The following is a 27,637-nucleotide window of genomic DNA, read 5'->3' on the forward strand; positions in this document are numbered from 1 at the left end:
CTTAACTTTAAACCTTCGACAATACAAACGAATGGAGTAATACTAAAAAAAGATCAAACTACAAATCTAATAGGTCTCATACATTGTTATGTAAATTATAATTACTTTGTCTAACAAATACATATATGTATATAAAGTCTAAGTAGAGGAATACATAATTATGCATATCTATATTGTATAAATAGTATTTATATTGGTTGTAGTAGTTAAGCATGCAAACAACAATAAGAGAGGGAAGAGGCAACACCATGAATCGCGTTCTTTGGCTGGTTGTCATCAGTCAAGACCGACATCATCATCTCCATCTTCATCATCATCAACATCACATCAATCCATCCACCTGAAATATAGATCTGATTAGTATAGATTCTAAGTGAAAGCATTGCCTAAAAACTGGTTTTTCGAAAGGGAAGGGAAAGGGGTGGAGAATATGGGGATGTGGCGATCGAGTTTAACCTGCATGATGGGAAATGAAGAAGGGTTCTATATTAAAATAAGTACAACAGGGGGTTTCGGTATTTTGTTTTTGACATTTGCTTTTAATTGTATTTCGAATTTTCTTTCGGGTGTGTTTTGGTTTTAAATACATTTAGCCGGCAATAATTACGATTCGTCAGTTTATTGGAAATACATAGTGGTAATCGTACTCAATCAATATAATGGTATTCTCTCTTGCAACTTCATAGAGGTATTTGTCATTTTTTTTTCGTTTACATTACAATTTGGTAAGGTAATTTGATGGTACAACTCCTGGGTTTCAGTGCCGTTCGTCGTGTTTCGTGATTCTTTTCATTAAATCTAACAATTTTCCAAGCATACATGCGCTGATGATATTTCGAATTAATGTTTATAAACATTGCCTTTATCAATTAGGTTTAATTTTTGTCTAAAATTGAAAATATTATATCTCATTATCGTTTCGTTTTGACTAGATAATCATTTTTAGTTAATAATTATTATTATATAAGCATAACTTAGTGACCAGAAATAATGTTATAAAAATGTTTCTAACAAATTATAAAAATTATTGCGAATGCAAACATAATACGGAATCAAAAAGATTATCATTATTTTTTTATATTCAAGTATCTGTGGAGGGGCATTTGCTTTTTCTTCATGCCATGCATATAGTTTAAGGTTCTTTATTTAAATTATAATATTACAAAATTTTCCCTTCTTTTTTTTATTATTTTTGTTGCTTGTAGTGTTTGTAGCACACCTAAAACAAATTTAGCTGATGACTAGTTTCATATATTTTCTTTCTGTTTGGTTTGGTTTCGTATTTTTTTTCTTTCTTTTTTTCTGGGAAAAAAATTTACACATATTTATAAAGATTAGGTTTAAATTTGTTGTGAGAATTTGCTAAAGCAATACAATATAATTTGTTTTGCACGTATTTTTGTTCAATGTATTGCAAACTACGTCTAGTTTCCACGGCATCACCGGCTTCGCTCAACGAAAATAACGAAATTGTGAAGGGTCCACAGTTCCGATGGGCCCACAAAACTCAACTCGAAGGATTTACCAAGATTTGCACTAGCAGAATGTTCGTTTCCAAAGCCGTTCCTTCTTAGCCGCTGCCTGCGTTTTGTACAAGTCCAAGTCTCTCCTAAGCGCTATCGTTCTGGAACACCAAGGTGTAGGTGCTACTGGTGCTGCTGCCGCCGCCGTTGTTGTTGTTATTACTGCTGCTGACCGGAACCGTTCCATTGCCAACGCCCATAACCACCGGCATGTTGCCACTGGCCGACCCGGGTTTCTTCTCCTCGTCGGCATCCTTCTCGCGATCACGACACTTGGTGTTCAGGTGACGCTTCAGATTGCTGTGGACATTGGTGGCATAGCCGCACATCTTGCTGCAGAAGTAGCGTGGTGGCAAGCCGCACTCGTTCTTCAAATGACACTTAAGACTGTTCTTCCACTTGTAGGTGCGATTGCAGTTGCGGCACACCCACGGCTTCTCGATATCCGCATTGTAGATCATATCGGCGGAGTGCTCCAGCGACTCCTTGCGTGTGCGCTTGTTCTGGACCAGGACGCGATAACGATTGTCGTCCGAGTGCGACCAGTGCAGATCGAGATTCTGGCCCTTCACGGGCAGACCCAGCTTGTTGCTCATCAGCGTGCAATTTGTCGAGGTTAGGGAGCCACTGGTTCCCGCACCTGACATCATCTGCTTGGGTGCCGAAATCGTCGTTATGGTGGCTGGTATGGCGGGCAACTTTATCTGCAGCGACTGACTGGTGGGCTGTAGCTGCAAGTGCTGCAGATGCTGCTGCTGTTCGAGCAATTGCTGTTGCTGCTGGGCACTAAGCACGATCTTCTTGACGGCACCTCCACTACCACCTCCAGGCACCATAGATCCCGCCATTTGCTTCTCATTCGATTGCTTGGCATGCTTTTGAGTCGCCGCAGCTGTGGTCAACAGATCGTCGTCATCATCGTCGTTGTCCATCAGATAGCTATCCTCGAACTCCTCATTCTCAATCTTCACCGCATCGTAGGTCCACGACAACGGACTGCCCAGCTTCAGGTCATAGTCAAATGTATTCTCATCCTCAATAGCCTCATTGCAAACGGCATCGTCTTCATCGTCGTTGAGCGGCATGCTCTCTGGATTCTCGATCTTTACAATCACCTCGGTCATGGTGTCATCGATGCTGTCCAGCTCCACGCCGGCAGCCGCCAGTGCAGCGGCCGATGCGGCATCCACATTGCAGTTGCTCGACGAGCTCTTGTTACCATTGTTCGCCGGCGTGATGCAGGCAATGGTTGTGCGTCCAATGCTCCCAATACGGGTCACCGTTTGGGTGACCGTCTGCGTCAAGCTGCTGTTATTGTTGTTGATGTTGCTGCTGGCAATAGCCGCTGCCGCCTGCTTGGCTGCAATTGTGGCTGCTGCAGCTGCCGCCGTGGACGTGGATGTGGTCGTCGTCGAAACTTTGGGTCGGATCGGCGTCGACGTTTTGTTAGTGGTTTTAGCATCGCTTATGAGTGATTTTTTGGACTGAGTTAGTTTGTCTGAAGGTTAGTTGTTTGTCGGTATTTTTTTTGTTTGTTTGGTTAGTCATGAAATAGAAATTGGGAATGGTTTTAGTTAGTAAATCTTGTCAATAAATGAGTGTAATCATTGGATAATGAGTAAGAAACTTATGATGTGTCTGTGTGTGCTCAGCAACAAAACAATATGTAAGACTGTAAAAAGAAAACAAAGTTATTGGAAAATTCAAAAATAGGATCAAACCATAATATGTAAATGACAAAATCAATCAAATTATGCATAAATCAAGAAAACTGTAGTCAGTGTAGTTGTTTAAAATACCTGAGTCTGAGGATTTCCCAATAATGGATTTGTCAGCCAGCATTAGCCAATTACGGACTCGAATCCTGGACTCTCCACCTTCGTTCTGGCCAGCTTCATCTGGAAATTTCAGGTAATTGTGTTGATTTCATTAGTAATCATATATTTAATGCAAGTTTCAAACTATAATTCAGATTTTTATGTGTACCTATACTAGATGATTTCCTAACCGTTTTTGATATTTCAATAATTTGTGTGTTTCGAAATAAAATGTTTCCAAAAATGAAATAAAAATAGTGTAATATTATACAAAAAATTATAATCAATACTTACAAGCAGTAAATAAAATGATAATAAATCTGTGTGTAGAAAATAAAACTTATAGACGTAGACATTAATAAAATATTTATCAACTCACTATTGCAAACAACTTTCGTTTCTTTTGCGTTTTATTACATGGAATTTGTATATTTTTCACATTGAATTTGGGGTTTTCATCAATTTACAAAAAAGTTTTACAAACAATTCATAGAAAAATTAAATATATATATTATATATATAAGGGTATGCTAAATCTGTTTGTTTAATGAGTATTTGTTGTCTTATTAAGTGTTTTATTTATTAAAAATTATACTCTATTCATAAAGGTTTATGTTCTCCTATTGTTCAACAATATTGTTTTTAGAAAATTTGGAATTTTCCACTTTTGCCATAATGTTTCGATATTAAAATTTTAGAAATTGTTTTGTTTATTCTTCATTGTATAAAGAGTCGCTAAATTAGCCCAACACCGCAATTATATAACCAATGTTTTTTTTGTTTAAGAATTTTAGTTTCTTAAAGAAATTATTTTATACGTAAGCATTCGAGATTTTTCGTCTTCCCCTTCAGGTTCTATGTTTGTAATAAAGTTTTAAATAATCAGAGCTCTAAAAATAATTTTTTTTTTTTTGTTGCACAGTTTTACTGGCCGCACATTTCTGCATGGATTTAGTTTATCTGTTCTTGTGAATGTTTGTAGTTTGTCGTCATTAGTTTGTTTCATTAAAGCTTAATAAAATCATCTATGGAATGTATTTCGTTGTAGTGGAAAGCAAGTAAATAAAAATAAATTACACTTGACTACTTATAAATGTGCAGAGTAAAAGTAAAAAAAATAAAAACACATATTCATATCATATTTATAAGTTATCAAAAAATAATAAATAAAGTGCATGTGACGTATTTTGTGGCGGTGTTCTGTTGGTTGTTGGTTTTCTAGTTTTCCGTTAACTGTTTCTTGATTTGTGGATTCTATTGTGGTAGCTCAGCTACCAATTTGTGTCGTTTTTCGTGTTTTTTTATAGTTTTGGAATTTGGGTCTAGCCCTCACTAAGTACCTGAGTTTAAATGTCTAACAAAAACCATTTAAATCCCGACCTCCCTCGGTTGGATGACTTTTGACTTAAATTCCTGCCTTAACCTACTTCATATGGCTTTAAACAATTACGAATATTGGTATATCATATCATATATTTTATAATAAAATGTTTGCAAATTGCTTCTGTTTCTGTTTCCATCAATTTCTTCAAGGCACTTTATCCGTTGACTATCGAACGTCTCGCCTCGCCTACATTAAATTCTATTAAAAGTTGCTGAGCTTATCGAATGTATTGTATTCTCCTCTAGCTTAAGACATCGTCATAATAGCAAAATATTTCCACTTGAGGTAAAATGTTGTTTGAAGAGGCTGGTTAATTGACTGACTGACTGACTGGCTGTATGGGAACCTAAAATTGAATCTGTTTGGCACTCTGTACTGAATATCTATCTATGTACTTCCATTGGGCTCAACCGCTGTTCAAGTACATCCTTTGAATGTTCGGCTTCAGCTGATGTTTTTAAATCTCTCTACAATTCCCACTGGGATATTGCCGTTTAAGCCTAGCTTTCTTCTAATCGCTGATGTGTTTGAAAAATAACCTTTCTGGTTTAATTGATTGATTGATTCTCTTTAGCGAGTAATATCTTAATATGGTCTGAGTTATTTATCCACTGAGTTTGCTACTGCTACTGTTACTACTTTATATATTAGTATATATATATATTTATATATATTTTTATATATATTTATATTCCTCATGCTAAGCCTATGCTATTAATGAATAATTCTTAACCGTTTCATTGTACAAGTTTTGTCTTTCATATTTACGATTTGTGGAATGTTGCAATATCTAAAATTGTTTTTGTGTAAAATCATTTTACTGATCACTTTGCTGTTTGCATGAAAAATAGAAATTATAGATTTTCAAATCGGTCTCGTGTAAACAATTAATAACAATAACAAAAAATATTTTATGTGAAATGGCGTAAATTTTTGTGCTTTGCAACAAATTGTTTTCGGTCCATTCGAACAAGTATTATCTTTTTCGAAACATCCAGGCATCTTACAAAACTATTTCATTTTGTTTTTACTCATTCGCTTTTTTTTAAAGATTTCTTTTGTTTTGTTTTAAGCTTAATTTGGCACACTGATTCCGTTTTCCCGAGAGCTTGGTGTGTGATTAATTATATATTTTCTTGTAATTTTCTTTCGTCCTTATTATCCCTGATTATGTTCGTGTAGTTGGTCGCCTTTCTCAACACTAATAACTGATCAACTTTAACTTTTTATACAAGTCTTCTTCAATAGAGTGTTCGTTTCTCTACGAGAAGTGGGGATGCAACTCCACGCCGCTGACCAGCGCAGCTGCAGCTGCTGCCACGGAAACCGCCGTCGCTGTGGCTCCACTGCTGTCGCCATCCAAGCCGCCGGATCCGGCAAAGTTCTTCACATCCTCCAGCTTGAATTTCTCCTTGTGCATGCGCTCCATGTGCCGGCCAATGTGCATCTTCTGCTTGGCCCGGTAGACGCAGAATGGGCACTGGAACTGCGGCTCCTTGCCGCACTCCCACTTCTGGTGGTTGCGGAGCGAGGACTTCAGCTTGTAGACTCTCCCGCAGACGGGACACGGGTGTCCAGCACCGTTGTCCGCACCGCCCAGCACGCTGCTACCGCCGCCACCGCTGTTGTTGTGGCCACTATTTGAGGGCGATTGACCTGATCCGGTGGATATGCCAACGCCAGACGCCGTACTGCCGCTAATCAGATTGTTCATTGCGCTGATGCTATTCAGGATGTTGATGTGGCATAGTCCAGCTGGGCCGCCAACATCCGCAAAGGTAACGGCTCCACTCAGTGTGGCCGGATAGTCGCTGCTATTCCCGTTCCCCGAGCTGGCCTGATCCTCACCGAAACTCAACTCGGTGCCGGCCGCTGCGGCTGCCTGTTTCTCGGCTACGGCTTTCAGCATCAGGGCGGTGGCCTCCTCTTCGGTAAGATGATTCAATTTGCCACCGCTACTGGTCTTCGTGGGCTTTCCACTGCCATTTCCATTGCTGCTGTGATTGCTACTGCTGTGTGTCCTGGCGGGCGTCGAGGCAGCCCGGGGCTCACTCTTGCATCCCCCATCCGTGGGCGTCTTTCGGCCACTGACGGTCACATCCTTGGCGGTCAGACCTGCGGCTCCTTGCTGCTTGTCCACCGACAGGTCGGTGGGAAAGACCAGCGGCTGGACACCTTCGCGTAGGGTCACCAGTGGCATGGCCAGGCGGGCATTCCATTCGTTCCAGGTGAGTCCCGCTATACGCGTAATACTCAGATCTACGTTATCATTTCATTTCGTTGCATTTATCACAAGTTCAAGCGTGGATTTGTGTTGTATTTGTGGAGTTTGTTTAGTTTATGTTTTATTTGGGGGCAGCGCACAACATATGAAAATAAAAACGAGAAAAGAAAAACAAAAGAAAAGAAGAACGAAAAATAAATAGAATTACTTTTGACTGGACACAAGGACAACTGCAAGAAAAACTCATTTAAATTGAAAAAAAATCAAGACAAAAAAAAACCAACTTAACACTTAGGAATTTAGCTGTTAAGTCAAGCTGGGCAGGTAACCAACATAGAGTGACACACACAAATGAGAGTGGAGTAGTTGGCTGGGGATGATCTGGATGAGATGGACGCGCAAAGCAAATAATATAAATTAGTCAAAGCGTTTAATGGGTGAATATACACGTGTATAAAAACATAGTAAGGAAGTAAGCGTTAGGATGGCGTGGCATGATTCAAAATTAGAGTACAAATTAATAAACATATATACAGGTAAAAGATAAGATAAAAGAAAACTCTCTCTCTCTCTCAATAAAACGTTGAGCAAATTAAGGCCAATTAGTGCAGGGTGTAAACATATTTATTTTAAAAATAAATTTAAAAAACTAAAAAGAGGATAACTAAATTAATTGAACTGTAGCTGGAGAGTGCTGCTTGGGTGGGTTTTGTAGTTGCTGTTTTGATTTTGCTTGAACACATCGATAAACACGGCTGGGAATATGGATTCAGGTTCAGGTTCAGGTTCAGGTTCGGGTTCAATTCGGGTCTGGTTACTTTTTAGTGGCATACAGAAACGAACGTTTAGATTTTGGGCTCTTAATAATAATAAAGTATTGGAATGGCAATTGTTTCCCTTTACAATTTGGCATGTGGCATGTTTTTACTTAAGGTTAGCTCAATGCGGATGTCTGGCAGGATTTGCGAGTTCCAATCCACGTCCCGGTCCCAGGGTCAATCTAAAAGAAAAGAGAAATATATTAGGTATGCTCGGAAAAGAGATGATCTTAAGTGTTAGCTAGCTAACTCTAACTCGGGGCAATCGCTGGCTGAATGAAGTCTCATCGGTCACCTGGAAAGAGAAATATGTTAGTATGAACTTTTTGCAATACAGTATTCTACCTAACACAAAGATTTAGGCTTCAAATTTCGATTTGTGGTTTTTATAGTATTTTATTTTGACCATTTGTTTTTACAACTAGTTTTCAAAATATAATTTCTATAGAATAAGTATTCATAATAAATGTTTAATTTCAATCAAATAATTGATTTACACACAAAAAACTGCAAAAAGACATAATATGTATGTATATTTGTTGTTCTAATACATTTGCTTAGATTTTTGTTATATTTAATTTTTTCTGCGGTAATATGTTTCAAAGTGTTTACAATTTACTCAGCTATTCCGATGTACAATCAATTTTACTAAGTTCGAGTAGATTGTTAAGTTTTTGCAATTTACAGAAAAATAACTTCCTTACATTCATATTTATTGAATGCTATTCATATATCATATATATATAAAGATTTGAAAACGCATTCTTACAAAATTAATTTTGCAAGCCTCCAATATAGGTAAGTTTACAATGTTCTCCAATTTTTGTATGTCGATAAGTTTTGCTTAAATAGGTTACATGAAATTTATGTGCACCAACGTTAAATTGCAGTAAAAAATTAAAAATGTTCAGGACTTCAGTTAAGATTTTTCTACATAACTTAGATTTGAATCAAGATTTTTTATATATATTTTCTTATTTTTTTGAGAGCACGCACACATACATACAGAAATAAGTTTTTAATTATTCTTAATGTTAATCTACGTTCCATTAATATAGTTGCTCCTATATTCTTTGTGTTATTTCCATGAAAATACTTGCACATTAATTAAAGTTCTTGTTTTCAATTTGTCGACATTTTTGGGGCTTCGTTTTTTGTAATTTTGAAAATTACGATGAATTAAAGGACATACATAACCAATTTTACTAAATATGAAGACATTAAAGTTAAAGCCTGATAAAAATTTAATTGAGTGCGCACAATGCTTGTTTGTTTGAAAAATGTAACTTTTGAGAACCGAGTGGAAATCAACTTATAAACTTAATAAAAATAATCAACAAATAAGAACTTTAAGATTAATAGGGTGTACACGTTTATAAAATGATACAAAATAGTTTTAATAATAATGAAACTGGTCTAAACCTCAAAAATGGTTACTTCTTTACACCCAACAGTTGTGTACTCACAATCCTCCTAACTTTTGTCTAGACCTTGCGTCCTCGCTTGCTCTCTAGCTGCGGCTTCTCCGGATGATGTTTGCGCACATGCACTCCGAGATTACCCCGCTGCTTGGCCTTGTAGCTGCAGTATGGGCACGGATGACACGGCTCCTTGCCACCACACTCGACGTTCTCGTGGCGCCGCAGCGTGGACTTCCAGCGATACTTCTTTCCGCAATGGCGACACACATACCGGGACTCTGGATCATCGCAGGGACCCAGAGACGAGTCGCTCAGCGACAGTTCGTAGGTCATGCCCGAAGGATCGTGCTCCGACTCCTCCTTCATGGGACGAGTGGTGAGAATGGTGTAGCTCTTGCTCGAATCGTGCATACCAAGCTCTTCGGGTGTGATTGTCTCCACACCATCGTCGTCCTGCAGCTCAATGCTATGGTGCTGATGATGCTGCTGCTGATCGTGCTGCTGCTGGCTACTGCTGGACTGCACCACGGTCTGGATGTGATGCGTCTGCAGTTGGCTGGCATGGATGTGATGCGTCTGCTGCGTTTGTTCGTGCTGATGGACCGTCTGCAGCTCCTGCGGCTCGTGCTCAATTGTAGTAATGTGCGTCTCTCCGCCGGAGGTCTGCATATGCTCTGTAATCTCCGAGGGAGCAAAGCCAATGCCAATCTTAGTGCCGTCGGGCAGCTCGATATCATCGATCTCGGCATACTTCACTAAGTCACTTATGATTGCCGCCGATGCATTGGGATTGTTCAGATCGATCTCGCTAATCTCATACTTGGTGCCATCCGACAGCTCGTGATGTTGATGCTGGATGGGCTCATGGGTTTCCACGATCTGCAGGTTTTGTACCGTCGGCCCGATGATCTTTCCACGAGAGTATCGTATCCTCGAGGCTATGGGCTTCGAATCGGCCAACTGCACATTGCGCAGACCCACCAGGTTGATAGTCTGGCCCGGATGAGCTGTGATTATGCTTTGTACTTGGGTGTGAGTCGGTTGGACCGTCTGAAGCTGGTGGTGATGCTGCTGTTGATGGTGCTGCTGCGAAGTCTGCGGCACCTCCTCAATGTGAATCGTCTGATGCTGCTGATGGTGCTCCTGGTGGTGCGGTTCCTGGGACACATGCTGAATGATGTGATGGGGATGTATGATTGTCGAACTCGTGTGCGGATGGTGTGTGGCAATTGTTGTGGTTGCCGGTATAATCTTTTTAATGTTGATAAGTTCTGGAATTGGCAAAGAATACAAAAGGTCTTATTAGTTAAAAGCATAATACAATTTCAGCCACTCGTTTATTAGCGTATTTTACATTTATTCCGATTTTCACTTTAACTTTAAGAAAACTCTAGTTTTTCAATTATCTCAAATAGTAGTAAAAACTAAGATTCATTTGTATAAATATTGTGGCAATTTTCTAGCTTTGCTTGGTTATTACAACAAATAGGGACTTACCGCATTCCGACGACGGCAATTTAATGGGCGTACTGGTCAGAGTGGTCAGTGTGGGTTTGGCTTCCGAGTGCGAAGCGGCGGCGGCGTTCAAGAGTTCCGTGATAGTGGGCGTGGGTTGTCCAGCCGGCCCGGTGACAGTCACAGCCGCTTGGGCCTGTTGTTGTGCCACCGCCTGGTTCTCCTCCAACTTGGCAGCCGTAATGTTACCCAGCTTCTTCACGTGCAGCACGAATCCATCCTTGTTCTGGGTGATGACTATGTCGTTGCTTTCGAGCAAACAGTCGTCCAGTTCGAATTCATCCTGTGCTCCTTCGGTCTGCTCGCCCTTGTCCTGCTTGGATGCTGCAGAGTCGAACGAATAGTGGTTAGTAATATGTTGGGTTTCAAGAGTTTACCGCTTAGTGGAAGTAGTTAAGCTCAGCTCCTGTCACTAATAGTATCCTTTTGAACTTTTTTTTTTGGTTATTACAACTAAACTTGGTGAAAACAAGCAAACAAATTTCAGGTTCCGTTTTCGTTTTAGTTCTTAAGCTATTTTCTTAAATTTAAAGCTTTATGTATAGGTGTGTGTTGGTGGGTTGTGTTTGCTGTACAGCACAATTAAATGATAACCAAGGACAAACAAAATACCACAGCCAAAAAAAGGAATAAAAACCGCGCCCCTAAAAAGGCTTAACTAACTTAAGGACTACAGAAGAATTCAATAATGACACGTTTCAATTTTGGTTACAAAAGGCATTTTTATTATCATTAGAAGTGGTCTCTGGTACCTTCCTCTCATCCCCCTTCCCCCTCCCTGCACAACTTACCTGCGCTCGAGATCGGATCTAAAACTAGTTATTAAGGTAATCAAGGAACTTTTCCCCCTTGGCCGAATCGAAGAGACCACGAACTAGTGATCGGCCCCGTCTATCCCTGACCCCATCGCTCGATCCCGAAGAACCCACGGATGCATCACTGATCTGCTCCGGATGCTGCGTCTTTACGTGCATATTAAGACTATGCTTGTAGCGCGCCACGTAGGAACAATGGCGACACTTCTCCGTGGGCAGCTGACCACACTCGTATCGAAGATGCCTGGAGAGATTCTTCTTGTACGTGTAGGCCTTCTCGCAGCGCGGACAAATGTGCGAGTTGTTCGATGGCGAGACATTGTTCAGCGAGGTGACCGATTTCACGGATATCGTCCAGCAGTTTTCTAAAAGAGTTGCGAGAAAGAAACGAAATAGGTTAGCGAATTTCTTATATACAAAATGCACATTTAATGGGCGCGAATTCATAGTTAAACAAAAATCACATGGGGACTGATGAAGAATGCTGTGTGTATGATATATGTATGCATGTTCTTGTATAACCAACTTCCAGTTCAATTGCGAAGCGATAGATAGTTACTGTAGCAGAAAGTTACATCGGTAGCTAGAGGAAAATTACAATCTAAGCTAAAACAAAATGAGAAAACCAATCTTACCATTCTTTCTCTATTTCTCTTTTTTTAATATTTTTTTTTTTTTGTTTTAATTGAAAATAAAATCTAGAAGTTGCTTTAATTCGAGGCAATGACTTGGCCCACAGTTGCAGGTAGTACCGTCTACTATGGCGTAACGGTAGCAATGGTTTCAGTTTTCATTAGGAACCAACCATTGACCTGACTCTTGACCCTTGGAGATAGTTCATCTGTAAGTAGGGAAATGTATTAGTTGAGGCAAACAAAGTTGAGGCGGCCCCCACACTGCCCAGTAACAATTATTAAGGTCCGTGATTCTGTTTTTTTGGGGTTTCAACATTTCAATATCAATCTTTATTATTCTTGTTGTTGGTTTTTCTGTTACCACTTTCTTCAAACAATGTGTATATAAACGATTTCATATATAATGCCATTTGTTCAGTTTTCGCAAAAATAACAATTTTTGGGGTTAAATGGTTTCTCGAAAAATTAAAACATAATCTCAAATGGCCTTAGCTTGGTTTTGGTTACATCAAATCTTATTTTTTGTGTTTTTCTCATTGTTTAATCCTACCGCTTGTTATAATTATTAATAATTATTAATTGGTTTTTGTTTTTTATTCCATGGTTTTAAGGTACTAACAATATCAGCTTCGTCAATGAAAGTTTTTCTTGCTTTTTCTCTGTTTACGTTTTCTTATTATTCATGTTGTATAAATTTGTTTCATAATTTCGCCTTATCCGTGGTTTCGTTAACAATAAATATATGTATATATCATTTATCAATTTACTCGGTTTCATTGTTGTTAAATATTACGCTACAAAAAATAAACAACTTTCGTTACAATTAAACTTTTCTTACGGTTGTTCTTGTTCTGGTAATTATTGTTTTTGGTTTGATTATATATATAATATATATATATATATATATATATCCGTTAATCCTTTTAGACTGTTATGGCAATTTCTTTGTTCCAAATACACTTTTACTAAAACGTTTTCTTGTCTGGTTGCTGTTTTTGCTTTGTTCAGTTTTTGTCTAAAATATATATATATTGGTATATGTATATGTCCTTGTATATATGTGTGTATATATATATATTTTTGGTTGGTTTCTTTGGAGTATATTTTGTTCATTATTTTGTAACTTACATAGTTAACTCTAATTTTTTTATGGTTTTTTGCAAACGGTTTTCTGCTCTTAGTCAATAAATATTAATTAACAATATAACAAAAGTTAAAACATAAAGAGTTCTCTGGTTAAATTAATGTGAAACGATATATGTTTGTAAACGTAATAATAATATTAAAACAGTGTTATAACTAATTTAAAGAAAAACGATTTAACAAAAAAGTTATTGCGAAACATTCCATGTTTCATTCCCTTTATCTAAACTTTAACAGCAAAAATAATAATAATAATTTAGCTACTCGCAACAAGGTCTTAGTAAATTAGTTTAACAAAAAACATTATTCATACAAGTAAAGCGAATAATTCTCAATTAAATTTTTACTAATTTAAAAGCAATATTTCTTCTATTCCTTCAAAGAGTTCCACAATTTGTCTTGTTCGCTTGGAGGTTGTTTTTTGTGTGTGTTTTTGTTTTTGGGGTTACAAAATGGTTCTTTAGACTATTCATTTCAAAAATTGACTTTGGCAAATAGCCGCACAAGACAAATTGCTAAACAAACTTTTGAAGTATTGCACTTGTGGCAAAATTTTGTAAACAAATTGAAGTAAATCAATCAAAAATTTGCCTTTGGTATTAGTTATTTACGGGGGGGAGGAGGTGAACATGTGCTAATACCGATAATTGACACTAAATTCACAAACCGGACCGACCGAATGCTGCAAGGATAGTTGCCAAAATGAAGGTTTCTACTTTCCAATATAACTAACAATTAATCAATTTCTTTAGGCAGATCGGTAAGTTGCGTGCTTGGATTAGTGTCAAATCGGTCTTAAACTGCAGTTAGTACTTCACTATAATTGATTTTCATTCGTTTTTAGCTTCCTTTATACTGTGTATAATTTGTCTAGTTCATTCGAGTTCATATAGGTTTCTATTGCTGCTTTGTTTGTTCTCTATATTCTGTATTTTTATTTTATTTGTTTATTGTACTGTCATATACATGTATCTTGCATATATGCTTAGGTTTATTTTCTGCAACCCAAAAATTAACAATCAACAAGCAACAAACAATATATTTTCTGCGCTCCTTACACTTCCTTACTGCGTTCCTAACTAGAAATTATGTTTAGTTGCCTCCTGCTTAGGTTATATATATATATATGTATTCCGTATAATTTCAATAATTTATCATTTATATATATATATATTAAAAATTTGTTTGATAATGGCACTCTCGTAGCATTTAGTTGTCACTTCTGCCGTCAAAAATTTCACTAGACTCAATCTTTGAACTCACAACAAAAATGTACTATAAATTACACTTGTCAACAGAATCGTGTTTCGTCTTCGAATGCAACAACAAATCATATTGGTTCACATATACATATATCATGTATGAGTATATTGTTCGATCTCTTCTATGGCTTCATCGTCGTCACTAAAGCAGCATTGAATTTTACTTTCAGTTTTGGTGGAGAATTTCTAATGGCACAAAATGTTCTATTTCTTTATTTTTTTTTCTTTTTCTCTGGTAAAAAATCCTTTGACCGATTGGCACACACACTCGCACAAGGCTACGCACACACCCACACCCACACACACAGACACGCACCTAATCATACAAATACAATTACTTTTGGCGATGTGAGTACAATGTTACCAACATCTAATCCTCGCCACTGACTAACAATTTCCGTTTCCTTAATATCCTCTCTTTGTTCAACAGACAACATTTTTGCTAATATAGCATTATATATAGTTCTATATGTGTATATTTTTATGTAGATGTGGTTGTTTCCTCTCATATGTATATGTTTTGTATATATGTATATAAACTCTCTTTACTATTTTTGTTCTTGGAACCATGTAACAAATCTTCCTGCAATCCCTTTCGACCAACTGCCTCTGCTAAACACTCGTGATGCCTAAACAAAGTTGACTCTATGAGACTTAAAGTGTATTATTTACTGGCTACGTACAGTGGGGCCTCTATCTGGACACGGGTTTCTTCAATCCAGAAGTTTCACTGTACGTAAGCAGCGTGTGTGTTGGTGTGTCTGTGTACCTGCTGGCATAATAACAACTTAAACAATAACATTTAGTTATCTTTTGATGATCTTCTTGCTCTGCTCTTATTGTTTTTGATGTCATCCACTCGCATTTCAGGTTTAGTTAATTTCGTGGTTGTGTGGCATAACAAGAATCGTATTAATTATATTATATATTAGAAATATATATAATAGATATATATTTGGCAACAAATAAACACAGTACGTTTTGTTATATGCATTTCTGTTAATTTTGTTCTGTTTCTGTTCTGCTCTGCTTTGTTCTCTTTCCTTTTGTCGGTTGTTATATGTATATGCATTTCTCTCATTTGTTAATTTCACTAAGTTTTGCTTGGTTTAGTTTCTATATTATTTATATATTTTAACTAAAATTACGTAGTTTTGGTTAGTTTGACTAAAATTGTTTGCTCTTAGCTTCCTTGCGTGTATGTTTTGTTTTATGTTTTCGGTTTTCTTTAATTTTTTATGTTTTGTTCTTTAACTTTTGTTTGTTTGCCTCTCTGTTCTATTACTTAGTTTAGTTTCTTTTTTTTTTTTGGTTTTCTTAGGTTTTTTATGTGGTTTTACATTTTACTAAAATCCTATAAAATGTTCACTGACTGCATTTAATATATGTGTATATATTGTTGTTCTAGCTTGTTAAATATTTCGTTTTCACTTGTTCATTAACTAAGTATTCCGTTTGTTTCATTAATGCTCAGTTTCAACAATAATTCTCATCATATATACTATATATATAGATTGGTTGGTTTTTTTTTTATCCATTTCCTTTATAAATGATGTGGCATCCAATAAATTCGTTTTGTTGTTTGTTATTTGTAATTGTTCTTGGTTTTATCTAATTGTTCTATATATCCTTTTGTTCTCATTGTTTGTTGTCGTCTTGCTGTATTGCGTGTGTTTGTGTGTGTGTGTGTGTGTAATATACGTGTCGTGTATATAATCTTGTTCATGTTCTACATCTTCATTTCGATCATCAGTTGATCTTCTGCCTATTGGGATAACGCTTATTCTATTTGATTTTAAAGAAAACATTATCTCATAAGTAATATTTGACACAGACACCGCTCTCAAGGTGTCGCTTTAGGTGGGAGCTTTGTGAAAATGCTTTGCCGCACATCAGACAGCGAAATTTTTTCTGTCCACCACATTCATATCTGGGGGATACGGAGTCATCGCATAAATATAGAGAGAGAGGCAGAGATAGACAGGTATCAGTATCATATCATCACAATATCATCAGACAGACGACCGACCACAAATCGCGATTATATCCACATCGTGGATACTCACTCACCTGATATGTCGTTGCAGCGAGCTGGCGTCCTTGTAGCTCTTCAGGCAATTGAATCTGGGGCACTGGTAACGTCCATCCGGATTAATGAACTTGAACAGGTCGGAGAACTTGAGTTCGTACCAGTAGTCGCGGATCAGGGCTTGCGCCGAACTGGCCGACGATGAGCCCCCAATTGGCGGTGGAGTTTGGCTCGAGTTGGATACATAGCTGCTTGGCGCTACAAATTAGATGTTTAGCATTTGTATAGAAGGAGAAGAAAGAGAGATACATTTCATGAGTGTCGGTATGTTCCATTTGATTTGGGCAAAAAACAAATCTTACACAACTAGAGCACATATTTCGTTTTGAAAAAGTAACAAGATTTCAGTAGGAAAAACGATTTTAGAGTTCGTAAACAATTAATTTCGTAAATAGAATGAATTTGGTAACGTTAACTTTTGCACTGAGTATTATAAATTAAAAAATAGTAATAGTAATACATTGGTGATATTTACAGTTAGTGTGTGTTGCGGGGTGGTTTGCTTGATTTAAATTTTTTGTATTTTGTGTGGGCGTGGCATGGTGAAGCGTGAGCAGAGCTAGCAGCAGTAGTTGCAGATTGGCTTGGTTTTATTTGTTGCTGGGTTTGCTTTTTTTTATTCTTGATTTCTTTTTTGCTTTTTTGATTGATTTTGTTTGAATGAACGCTGTGGGATGATGACTGATCTTGACTGATGTTGATGCATATGATGGTGATGCTTGACATGGGTCTGCAATGAAACATGTTTAGTAAACTGGACGGCAGAGAGACGAGGAGAGAGCGACCCACTAGTTATACAAACGGTTTCTTGATCAATACAAATTTATTCGAGTTACAAAAATATTCATATTTATATATATGCATATAAAAAATACTTAGTAATGGCTCTGACATATAAAAATAGTGGCATTTTGCTTATAAATATAAATATAGGTATAAGTTCAAATTACTGATAGAACGCTAGCTAAATATCATTTTCGCTTGTTTAACTCCTGTGTGTGTTCACAAAATTCGATTCACATTCATCAACGGTTCACAAAATATATAGTAACTGCTTAAGACTCGGGCTCTAAGTTATTCCTTTCTTCAATGGCTGCTCTGTAAATATATGCGTGTTATACATTTGAACTATGTGTTTGCGGCTGTTTAGTCAATAGTTTTAGTTAATTGTTTGTTTGTTGTACTTGTACTGTTGGTTGCGTTTCGTTTGTATTCATTTGAGATCCTTGTCTATCAGTTAGTCATAATCCTAGCTAGCAAAGGAACTTAGATTTTATGAACTTAATCCACAAAAGTTTAGTGTTAGTTGATTCTTTTTTTTTCTCATTTCATTTGGAATTTCGCTGATTTGGCATGGCCTCTCTTAACTACAAACTAGACTATATCGAAAAATGTTTCACTTTTTGTCTTTTGGTTTTGGTTTTTTTGGTTTCTTTTCTTAGGAATGCAAAGTGTGCGGGTCGCTAACCCCGAACTACTCTCAGTAGTTCATCCCATCCCCTCCCTGACTTAGTTTCGTTCACGTTTCTCTTTGGACTTTTTTGGCTTACTGGACTATAAACTAAAGACTACCAATTTTAAACTTAAATTAACTTAGGAAAAAGCCAGACTAGCTGAAGCATAAGTTATGATTGCGAAAATTTCTGCGCTTAACTTAGGTCTAAACTACGAATGTTAAATAAGAACCGACACAAGTCGACTGCAATGATTTGAATTTTAAGCAGGGCAGGTTGTTGGTTGCCTGCTGCCCGCCTTTGTATGCCATCTACATAAATTAACCAAATTTATGCAAATCGTGTTTACCATACATAACACAAAGTGAAAGCTGAATTTTGTTTTTCTCATTGCCGTTCGTTCGATAAGCATAAGTGTGCTCCTGCGCGAGCTCAGTAGATCATTGCAGTCTGTCCTGGTTGGTTGGCCTTTGTTTTAAGAACTCAATTTGTATAGAACTAAACTTCAAGGACTGTATTAAAGTTGGAGATAAAATGGTTGCTTTTTTTTTCTTGGTGCCACCTCCCTATGCGGTGGCCTCCCATTTGGTGGCTATTCCCGTGGAGGCCTGCATCTGAAAGGCCAGCGGCAGGAAGTCCTTTTTCATTTTGGCAAAATGGGTCTTGATGTGCTTGGTTAGGTTGTCGCTCCTCTTGGCCGCATAATTGCAGCTGGGGCACTGGAAGATGGGTCTTTCGGTGGTGAAGCGGCACTCGAACCGTCGATGGCGACTGAGACTCTTGCGGGTCTTGTACGACTTGCCGCACTGATCGCAGGCGTGCTGATACCAGGTTAGTACGAAATCTGCAATGTAGATGTGGGTGCGGGGCGGAGAGTGGGGGGCACACGAAGACGGATGGGTAAGTGAGTGGGTGAAAGTGATCGAGTTGAATTGGTTGATTGTTGATATAGTATGATACGTTTCCTGATCGTGTATGACTGACTGTATATTTGATATCTGTATTGGACACTCTGCTTTACACATTTCGATTTCTGTACTTTTTGAGCAAGTCAAATTTGCTAAGCTACAAAAAAAATCAGGAGAAAATCATATGTATATATAAATATTAAATAAAAATTCATAATAATTAACGACTTAAAAAACATGTCAGGCATTCCAAAAACAAAAAATTTAACTATTTTGACGGGAAAATAAAAAAAAATTTAAACATCGAGATTTCTTAGAATTAGAAAAGTTTAGCCCATAATTAATATATATATATTCGTAATAAACCCAAGTTGAACCGCCTTAGATACTAGAAAAAAGTCTGTGTAAGAAAAAACATCAAGTGTTAAGTAATTTATTTTGGTTTTGCAAGTATTTCATTGAGGGAGACACAAATATATTATCAAATAGAGAAAGATTAAGACTAGGAATTGGAAAAACCACACAAAAAGCTCCAAGGACGCACACGCCCATACACTCGCCACAAAACGCACACGCATTTGAGACACAAAAAGCAGACACATGAGAGAACCCAAGCAAGAAAGTGGAAAATAGACACGAACTATGCTGAGAACATGCTTATATGGGGCGATATAGTGCGCATCGGTACTTTACTTCAAGCCAAAAGTTACTGAAATCGACATAATTTAGTTATATACTTTACTGTAATACCATCCCGAAACGCACTGTATCGCACCGGATGTACGTGTAGATCAAGTTGAAACCCAGACAAAAACAATTCGAGGCAAGATTTTACACAGAACAAAGATATATATCATAAGTATATATAAGAAAAAATGTATGGTATATAATACTGTGACAGACTTTGTTTCTTGCAGATTGTTGCGCTGCGGCAGGCAGTTGAGTTTTCCAGGACAAGATACGGATACGGTTCGGTCGGCTTCATAGATAGTAGTATGTGATAGTAGGTAGTAGATATTGGAGTAGTAGTGGTAGATGGAGTAGTGGGGTAGTACAACAGTTTGGTTTGTAGAGACATCTAAAAGAAATTTAGTAATAAAAATAGGTTAGTGAAAAATTCGCACAATTTTCGAATGAAACAAAAAAAAAGACAACACTGAACGAGGGCGGGATGGAAACCAAAAAACATACACGAAAACGAAAACATGGATGGATCATGTGGGGTATGAACAAAGGATGAGGTGGTGACACGATGGCAAATTGGGAATGAGAAAGGCTATAAAAATAAAACTTTCGATTGCTGCAATTGAATACATAAATATGGTATATTTTGTGTATTTGGTGTTTTCGTAATTTATTCAATTAAAATATAATTCTCATTTCTGTTTCGTTTTGCTTTGGATAAATTAGGCTTTAAAATTAGGTATACATGCTAGAAATGTATAGTATAGTAATAACTTAACTAGGTCGTACATTTTGGTGGCATATCATTTGGAATAAGTGCGTTACATTTATAAATCAACCTCCATGGCTTCCTCCATTTTGCAAGAGAAAAGTTTGGTGGCTAGTTGAGTATTTTGCGTTTTTTGGATTAAATCAAATTGAAATTACTCAACTTGTAGTAAAAGATTTGATATTCTCTCTTGACTTTTTTGGTTTCATCTTAAATGACTAACAAATAGTTTAGATGCTGGACTCTTTTTGGGTAAAGTAATCCCATCCCTGTCATGCTGAAAAGCGTCTTATATGTTTAGAAATTCGTGACGTTTCGAGTTAGTTATCGTTCGTCTTAGGAAAGATCCGTCATTGGATGATTCAACACTGTAATATTGACAAATTTTAAGACACATTTTGTCTACGGGCGACTCACAAAAATACATAATTAAAATTATCTTCAAAATGGAATGTCTACGTTTGAGATTCTCGTACGGGGCAAATACATAGTGTAAAAAAGGGGTGCTTGGGGGCGAAAACGTATGAATATAGTATGCAAATACGCAGAGCCTTTGCTCTTGACAAATTAAAAAAATTGAGAGATTCTTTAGGTTTCAATAAATAATATAAATAGCTAGAAAGAGCTTTAGTTGTTGTTATAAGCAAATGGCATAGTGTTCATCAATCGCTCCTTGAGCAATGAATTCGATATGATCTGTAGGCCCAGCTTCATGTTCCACTCCTCGTTCATCAGGTGCTGCACCTTGCTGGGCGTCACCGGTTCCGGCTTGATGCCGAGAGCTGCGACAGCCTCGGCTTGTGCGGCCAACGTCTCGTCATCGTCATCGGCGTCGGACCTTCCTCCTCCGGATTCATTGTTGTTCTTGGCTTGAGCCTCAGCGATGGCTGCAGCTGCTGCTGCGGCCGCTGCTTGCTCCTCGACCACGGCTGCTGCGGCAGAGATCGCAGTGATGGCACCCGTCAACCCATAGGTGGGTATCGGCATAATGTGCGGTGGCAGTGGCGAAGTGCACCGCGAGCCCGACAAATTCTCGTTTTCGTAGTTCTCCTTGCGCAGCGACAGGTTCTCTGGTATGGGACTCTCGCAGCCATTATGGGATCCAGCACTGCCCACACTTGCGCCACAATCACCGGTGGAGCCACCGCCTCCGCCGCCGCCACCACCCATCTGCTGAAGACCAGCTAGGCCGCCGCCGGACTTTAGGTCTAGCGAGCCGCCGATAGAGGAACGCGAACCACTGCCCGTTGTCATCTGTGCAATTGCCGGCGGAATACCGTGCTTGGAGACCAAGTGGCGCACCATGTGGTACTTGCGACGGAAACGAGAGCTGCAAAACTCGCAATTGAATCGGGGCGGAATGCCAATGCATTCATCGCGCATATGGCGCTGCAGATGGCGCTTGCGGAGATAACTCTTGTTGCAGACGGCGCAGTGGAAACGCTCCTTGTATTGATCCTGATCCGCATCATCGCTGCCAAAAACGCTGTGCTTGTAGTCGTACTTCAGGTCTGGTGGGTTCGAACCAAATCGAATCCCGGCGATCGGTGGTTAGTGGTGTGGTGTGTTGTGATGTGATGTGAATGGTGTGTATTTGTGTGGTTTTGGTGATGATGTCGGTGGTTTCGGGTTTGATTATTTGTGATTTGGGAAGATTAAAGTCGTTTCGATTCGATTTGATTGGTTTTTGGTTTTGATGTTTTGTGGGGGTTGTATGAAATGAAAATGAAAAGAAAATAAAAAGAAACATGTGTGAAAAATCATAAACAAGGTCCAGAATTAGGCTTAATGTAATTGATTGGCATAAACAAGACTCAAATGTTCGCTTTCAATTTTGTTTATGAACTTAACTTAAAACTAAACTTAAATGTTAAATTTTGTTGCATTTGTTTTTGAGAAGTTGAAGGAAAACTAATACAAATTATACAATTCAATAACTAAATCAAGTTTACATAATGATACTAATTCATTATCAACATAAACTACAGCAGAGGCTACACTAAACAATTTTCAAGGAAAACAATAATTAAAATAAATACATATAAAATACTTTCTATAACAAAAATACATAAAATAAGATTAAAAATATCTATTAAATAACGAATATCAAATACTTATCGGATTAGAATGTTAGAAATTGTAAACAAAACTTGTAATTCAAGGTTAAACCTTTTAAATTAAAAAAAAAACCTAAAAGTTTTAAACTTTGTTTTAAAAATTATACAATGGAATTTTGATTAAACATTTTGATCTTTTTTTTAATATGTTTTCCTAAAGGGGTTGTTTTGAGGTCTGGTGTTGTTGGTCTCCAAAGGTAATGGTAATTCTGGCATCATTCGCTCTAAAAAATACATTATTAAAAATTTATATCGGTGATAAAAAATCAACTTTCATTTCAATAAATATTCGTACACATATATTTAACTTCAGATATTGACTTAGCACAGACACAGAACAATAGAGCGAGATTAAACAACGTTTCTTAACTAGAATAAGGATGTTTTACGTAGATGTATAACAGCCAATTTGATCTCGATCTTGGAATCACATTCCGCCTAAATCCTAGACTTTCTTCAGCTGATGAATGCCGTGCTTCTGCCTAAGGTGCAGCTTCAAATCGTATCGCCACGAACAGCTAAAGTTGCAGAACTCGCAATGAAACTGAACACTGGTCTTTTTGGCCGCCAAGGATGAGCTGCTATTGCCGCTACTGTTGTTGGTGTTGGCGTTGCTGCTGCTGCTTGTGTTGCCGCTGGCAGAAATGTGATTACGCTGCGGTTTGCTGGTAGACGACGTACGTATGCCGCTATTCAGCAGATTGGCCAACTGAAAGGAGGCTGCTGCCGCAGACATGTGACAACCACTGCAGTTGCTGACGTTGCAATGGAGCTGCTGGTGCTGCTGACCGGTCACTTGCAAGTGGTTTACAATGGCCTCCGCCTGGCCAGAGTTTCCACATTTGAACATTCTGCGTATCGTTACTTCTGGCTCGCATATCTCAGCAGCAGCACCGCAGTTGCTATTGCTGCTGCTGTTGCTGTGATGCTGCTGCAGCAAGTTCTGATGGTTGAGGTTCTGGTGGTTTGCTGTGCTGGCTGCGGTCTGATGCTCCGCCGGCTTCTTGCTGGCCGCACTGGCCGCTGCTATAACTGCCGTGGCATAATTACAGTAAAGCGTCCTTAAATCTGTAAGAATTGTGATTGGGTTTTTGTCTAAGATTTGCTGAGACTGTTTAACGATTCTTACAGAGAGTACAGAGAGAGTCAGAGAAAGGAGTAGAGTTGAGAAATAGAGATATGGCGGGTGGTGTTGTGTGGATATGTTCGTGTTGTGTCCTCGATGTTCTATTGTTTTTCTTTCTTTCTTTTTTGACTTGATTGGGGTTTGGTTGGGTTTCATTTTTTACAGTGTGTTGTTGTTTGGCTTATAGCTACGCTTTGTATTATGCAATATATAATGTGGATTAGGTTAACCGACGCCGCCATTACATGGATATACATTTTGCCGCAGTTAAAACTTAAGTTAAACTTAAAGGTAAACACAAAAATAATCAACTTTGGCACCAACGAAATGTTCGAGAAAATGTTATTTACCAAAAAATTATCAAGAAATTAAATTACAATTGAAACTGTGTCTCAACTTTTTCGTATTTGTTTCATGCATCAATTGAAAAACGCATTTGTTGTGGTTTGGTTTATAAAAAACGTTGCATTTATTTTTAGTTAATAGCTTTCTCCTTTTTTTATTTTATACAAAATATATATATACTTTTTTTGTAATATTATTTGATTAGTTCTCAACTTTTTGATTTTGCGCTGGAAAAAGAAATACTCATATATTTTGGTTGTGCGACAGCCAAATAAATGTATTAAACATCATATAATAAATGCAGGAAAAATAAAGAATTTTGCAAGCCAAAAGGTCAAAGTTCAACCGCTGCTCTTTGGTTAATTTAATTAGTAGTAGTAGAGATTTTCAGTGGACAGGATAGCGTTCTTTACGCGTCTTTTACTCGAAATGGAGGTAGAGAGGAGAACCCGCCCCTCAGTTCAAATTGCTATCCCTCCTACAATCCCTCCCCGTTAAGCAGTTCAGTGGAGGTAGTGGAGTTGCCGCTGGCCACCACTGCAGCTGCAGCTGCCACTTGATGGAGAGCCTGCTGTAGAAGGGCCTGCTGCCGCAGTTGCTGCCGGTAATAGTTACTGGTGGACTCCTCTGTTGTTATATGTGATTGCTGATGCTGCGGGAGTTCATCCTCATCGTCATCTTCGACTAGGTAGGCGTGCTGATGATCCTCATCCGCAGCGGCCACAGATCCATCGTCCAGCATGTCCACCAGATCTACAATTTCCGTCTCGGGCTTCTGATCCTCTCCGTCGCCGGCTGAGGCAGCCGCAGCTGCAGCTCTTTGCTGACGCTTGAACAACGATCGCATGGCTATCTCCGGATGCTTTTTGCGTACATGCTGGCGCAGATGATCTGCCCGCTTCGTGCGATGACCGCAGACGGAGCACACCATGCTCTTTCCCTTGCCGCACTCCTGGCGCAGGTGGCGCCGCAAGGTTCCGTGCCTTCGATAAGTTCTATAGCACTGCGGGCACGTAAAGCTCTCCTCCTGACCCCCACTTCCTGCTCCGGCACCTACACTATTTCCGCCGGCTAATAATCCTTGAAAGTGATCAAATTGCGGCGCATGAAAGTGATGCAAGGATCCCGATCCCTGGTGATAGTCATCGCTGCTGCCATCCATCAGCTCCAGCTTGCTGCCATTTAGATGATTCTGCTGGCTTGAGGAGGAGTCGTCTATCAGCTGCAGGCCTGAAATTTGTTTTTGTTTTTCGTTTGGTATTTTCATATTTTCTCAGTTTCGAATTCTGTTTTCTATAATTTTCCTTGCGATTTTCTGTTTTTAAAACGTTAATTAAACGTTAATTTTATTTTTGGTAAATCATGCGTTTACTTCATTATCGAAGGTTAAGATTTGGTTTCGTTTAGTTGTTTATTTTTCAAGGCAAAACAAGCAATTTGTTATTTTTTAGTTTTTCAAAATGCCAGATTAGTTTCGAAAGCATTATTATTTTTGTTTCGTGGTAAATTAATAAATTAATTTCTGCTCGGCATTAAACAAAAACAAATTTCAAACAGGCATATATGTATAAAAAAACAATTGCACAGCAGCATGGCAAAATAAAAGGGAAGGAGAGCGGGCGTTAGGTTAAAGATTAATCTTAGGTGGAGCAAGATGTAGAAAGGTGGGTCGGGATTTAGAGAAAAGACAGATACCTCATCACGAGAAAAGGGAGTTTTCCTTTGTTGGTGTGTTGTTTGTTCGGGTGTGTGATTTATGAAAAAAGGAGCTTATATGGAGAGAAAATGTAAGTGTGGATCTGTTTTTGAGCAAGCAAAAATATAACATATACAGATATCATATGGCTTTATAGGTGGTTGATCATGGGACACGCGAGAAAGAAGTCGAGTCAAAATTGAAGAAAAGAGTTCCCAGGGCAATTTATAAATTGGCATCGTTATCTTAACGTTTTTAATGGCTTTTTTGATCAGTCTAAAACAAATATTTGGTATTGTGCTTCTTGACCTTGCAATGCCGATTCAGCGAGTCCTTACGCTTGAATCCAGCATCGCAAACCTGACACCGGAAGTTCTCCAGCATCCCGCACTCGAACTCCAGGTGCCGTTTCAATGCGGATAACCTGGTGTAAGCGTTCGGACACTGTGGACACTGGAGCTTCCCATCGTCCCGCATATCCGCGTTTCTCGCCAGATTCGCCGCCGAGCTGCTCCGCACCGTTGGCGGTGGAATGCTCTTCTTGGTGGTGCTGCTACTACTGTTTGCCGCCTTCCTTCTCCGCGATCGCAGCTTTCCACGTCGCAGTTGCACCACAGGTGTAACCACTGCAAGTGGTGGCGAAGCTGGCGGCGATTCAACAACCACGGGTGGCGGTATCGGTGGCGGCGGCATTTCGCTGTCATAGTAAAACATTTGATTCAAACTCAATTCGAGCAGACCTGCAATTAAATGTTTGAGCAAAGGGGAGATAGAGAAACAAAACACATAAAAGCCAGAAAAACAGAGAACAGAATGGAAAAAAGCGAGCAATCGACAGACAAAGCTTTATATTTCAAACACACAAACTTCGAAAATCACAGTGTTGCCAACTTCACTATCTTAACGTTATATGCAAGGTCAAACCAGACTGTCTGTGTGACATATCAAAGAAATCAAAACAATGGTGTAATTTTTTCCTAATGTTTTTGTTTAGCAATAGTATGAAAATGTTTTACAAATTTCATCAATTCTAGATCAATCGCTAAAGAATACTCTCAAATTCCCAGTTTTAAGCAATGTAATTTCCAATGATCAGAAAATGTAAAGTATTTATTGAAGTCTATTAGCTAAACTACATCTAACAGTCAGTCTACATCTACGAGTCATGGACACATCATGCCTAATTAAGAAATGCACTAAACAAAATTGTCTCTAGGTTATGGATAATTGTAATTCTTAAATAATTAAATCTCTCGTCTACTTGAATTGATTGTCTTGTCTATGAAGTACATAAAATTGTTTGCTGGCAACACTGGAATCCCTTCAATCACTCAATCAAATCCACTTCTAACCACTTCACCTGGTCCACTCAACTTCCACTTAGCCACGATCTAAGATACAGAAGAACCACAAGTTGAAAATCTACCCAAGTTTATTGTAGTTTTATGTTGAGTGTGTTGTGTTCTAATAAGATGAGTGTACGGGTGTTTTACATCGGTTACACTTTTATCCTTATAAACTGAACTATTCCCTCTTTTGGACGCCTTTGTGCACATAGTAGTAGTGATCTTGCAGCTTGAAATTATAGTGGAAACGACGTTCGCACATGCGGCACACATACTTCTTCGGCTGATTGCACTCTTTGCGCATGTGACGCCTCAATGTGCCTAGGACTTGGTAGCGACGTCCACACGTCTGGCACACGAATGGAGCCGCATCCGCCGAATCCGCCAACTTGCATTTCGATTTCGATTTTGATATGGAAGCGGTGGTAGCCGATGCGCTTGTGGATGTGGAGGGATCATTTTCACCGCTGCTGGTATTTCTAGAGGAAACGGAAATATCATCATCGGCTTTTGGGATACAGATTCATCATGAAAGGATCCAAAATC

General features: G+C 38.5%; 1 protein-coding gene across 21 annotated transcripts in view; it reads right to left on the reverse strand.

Annotated features, from left to right (window-relative positions):
• The window catches only part of LOC117137748 (longitudinals lacking protein, isoforms F/I/K/T), a 60,799-nt gene that overhangs the window by 16,938 nt on the left and 16,224 nt on the right, over positions 1-27,637 (reverse strand). For 3 of the 21 annotated variants that reach the window (XM_033299334.1, XM_033299333.1, XM_033299332.1), the window contains exons 6-7: positions 10,685-11,026; positions 8,309-10,458 (exon numbers count right to left, since the gene is read on the reverse strand). The exons of 6 other annotated variants lie outside the window; for them this stretch is intronic. In XM_033299334.1, coding sequence (XP_033155225.1) covers positions 9,251-10,458; positions 10,685-11,026 — 1,550 coding nt within the window. In that variant the 3' untranslated portion in view covers positions 8,309-9,250. Of the gene's footprint in view, positions 1-698; positions 3,022-3,112; positions 3,196-3,322; positions 3,422-4,240; positions 6,984-8,308; positions 10,459-10,684; positions 11,027-11,502; positions 11,883-16,051; positions 16,488-16,627; positions 16,845-18,054; positions 18,945-19,784; positions 20,087-20,599; positions 21,973-22,713; positions 23,647-24,262; positions 25,280-25,969; positions 26,486-27,159; positions 27,571-27,637 lie in introns of those variants that run through there. 12 more of the 21 variants (XM_033299335.1, XM_033299354.1, XM_033299351.1 and 9 more) reach the window with 12 other exon arrangements.

Source organism: Drosophila mauritiana, chromosome 2R (assembly GCF_004382145.1).
Source record: "Drosophila mauritiana strain mau12 chromosome 2R, ASM438214v1, whole genome shotgun sequence".
NCBI classification, from domain to species: domain Eukaryota; kingdom Metazoa; phylum Arthropoda; class Insecta; order Diptera; family Drosophilidae; genus Drosophila; species Drosophila mauritiana.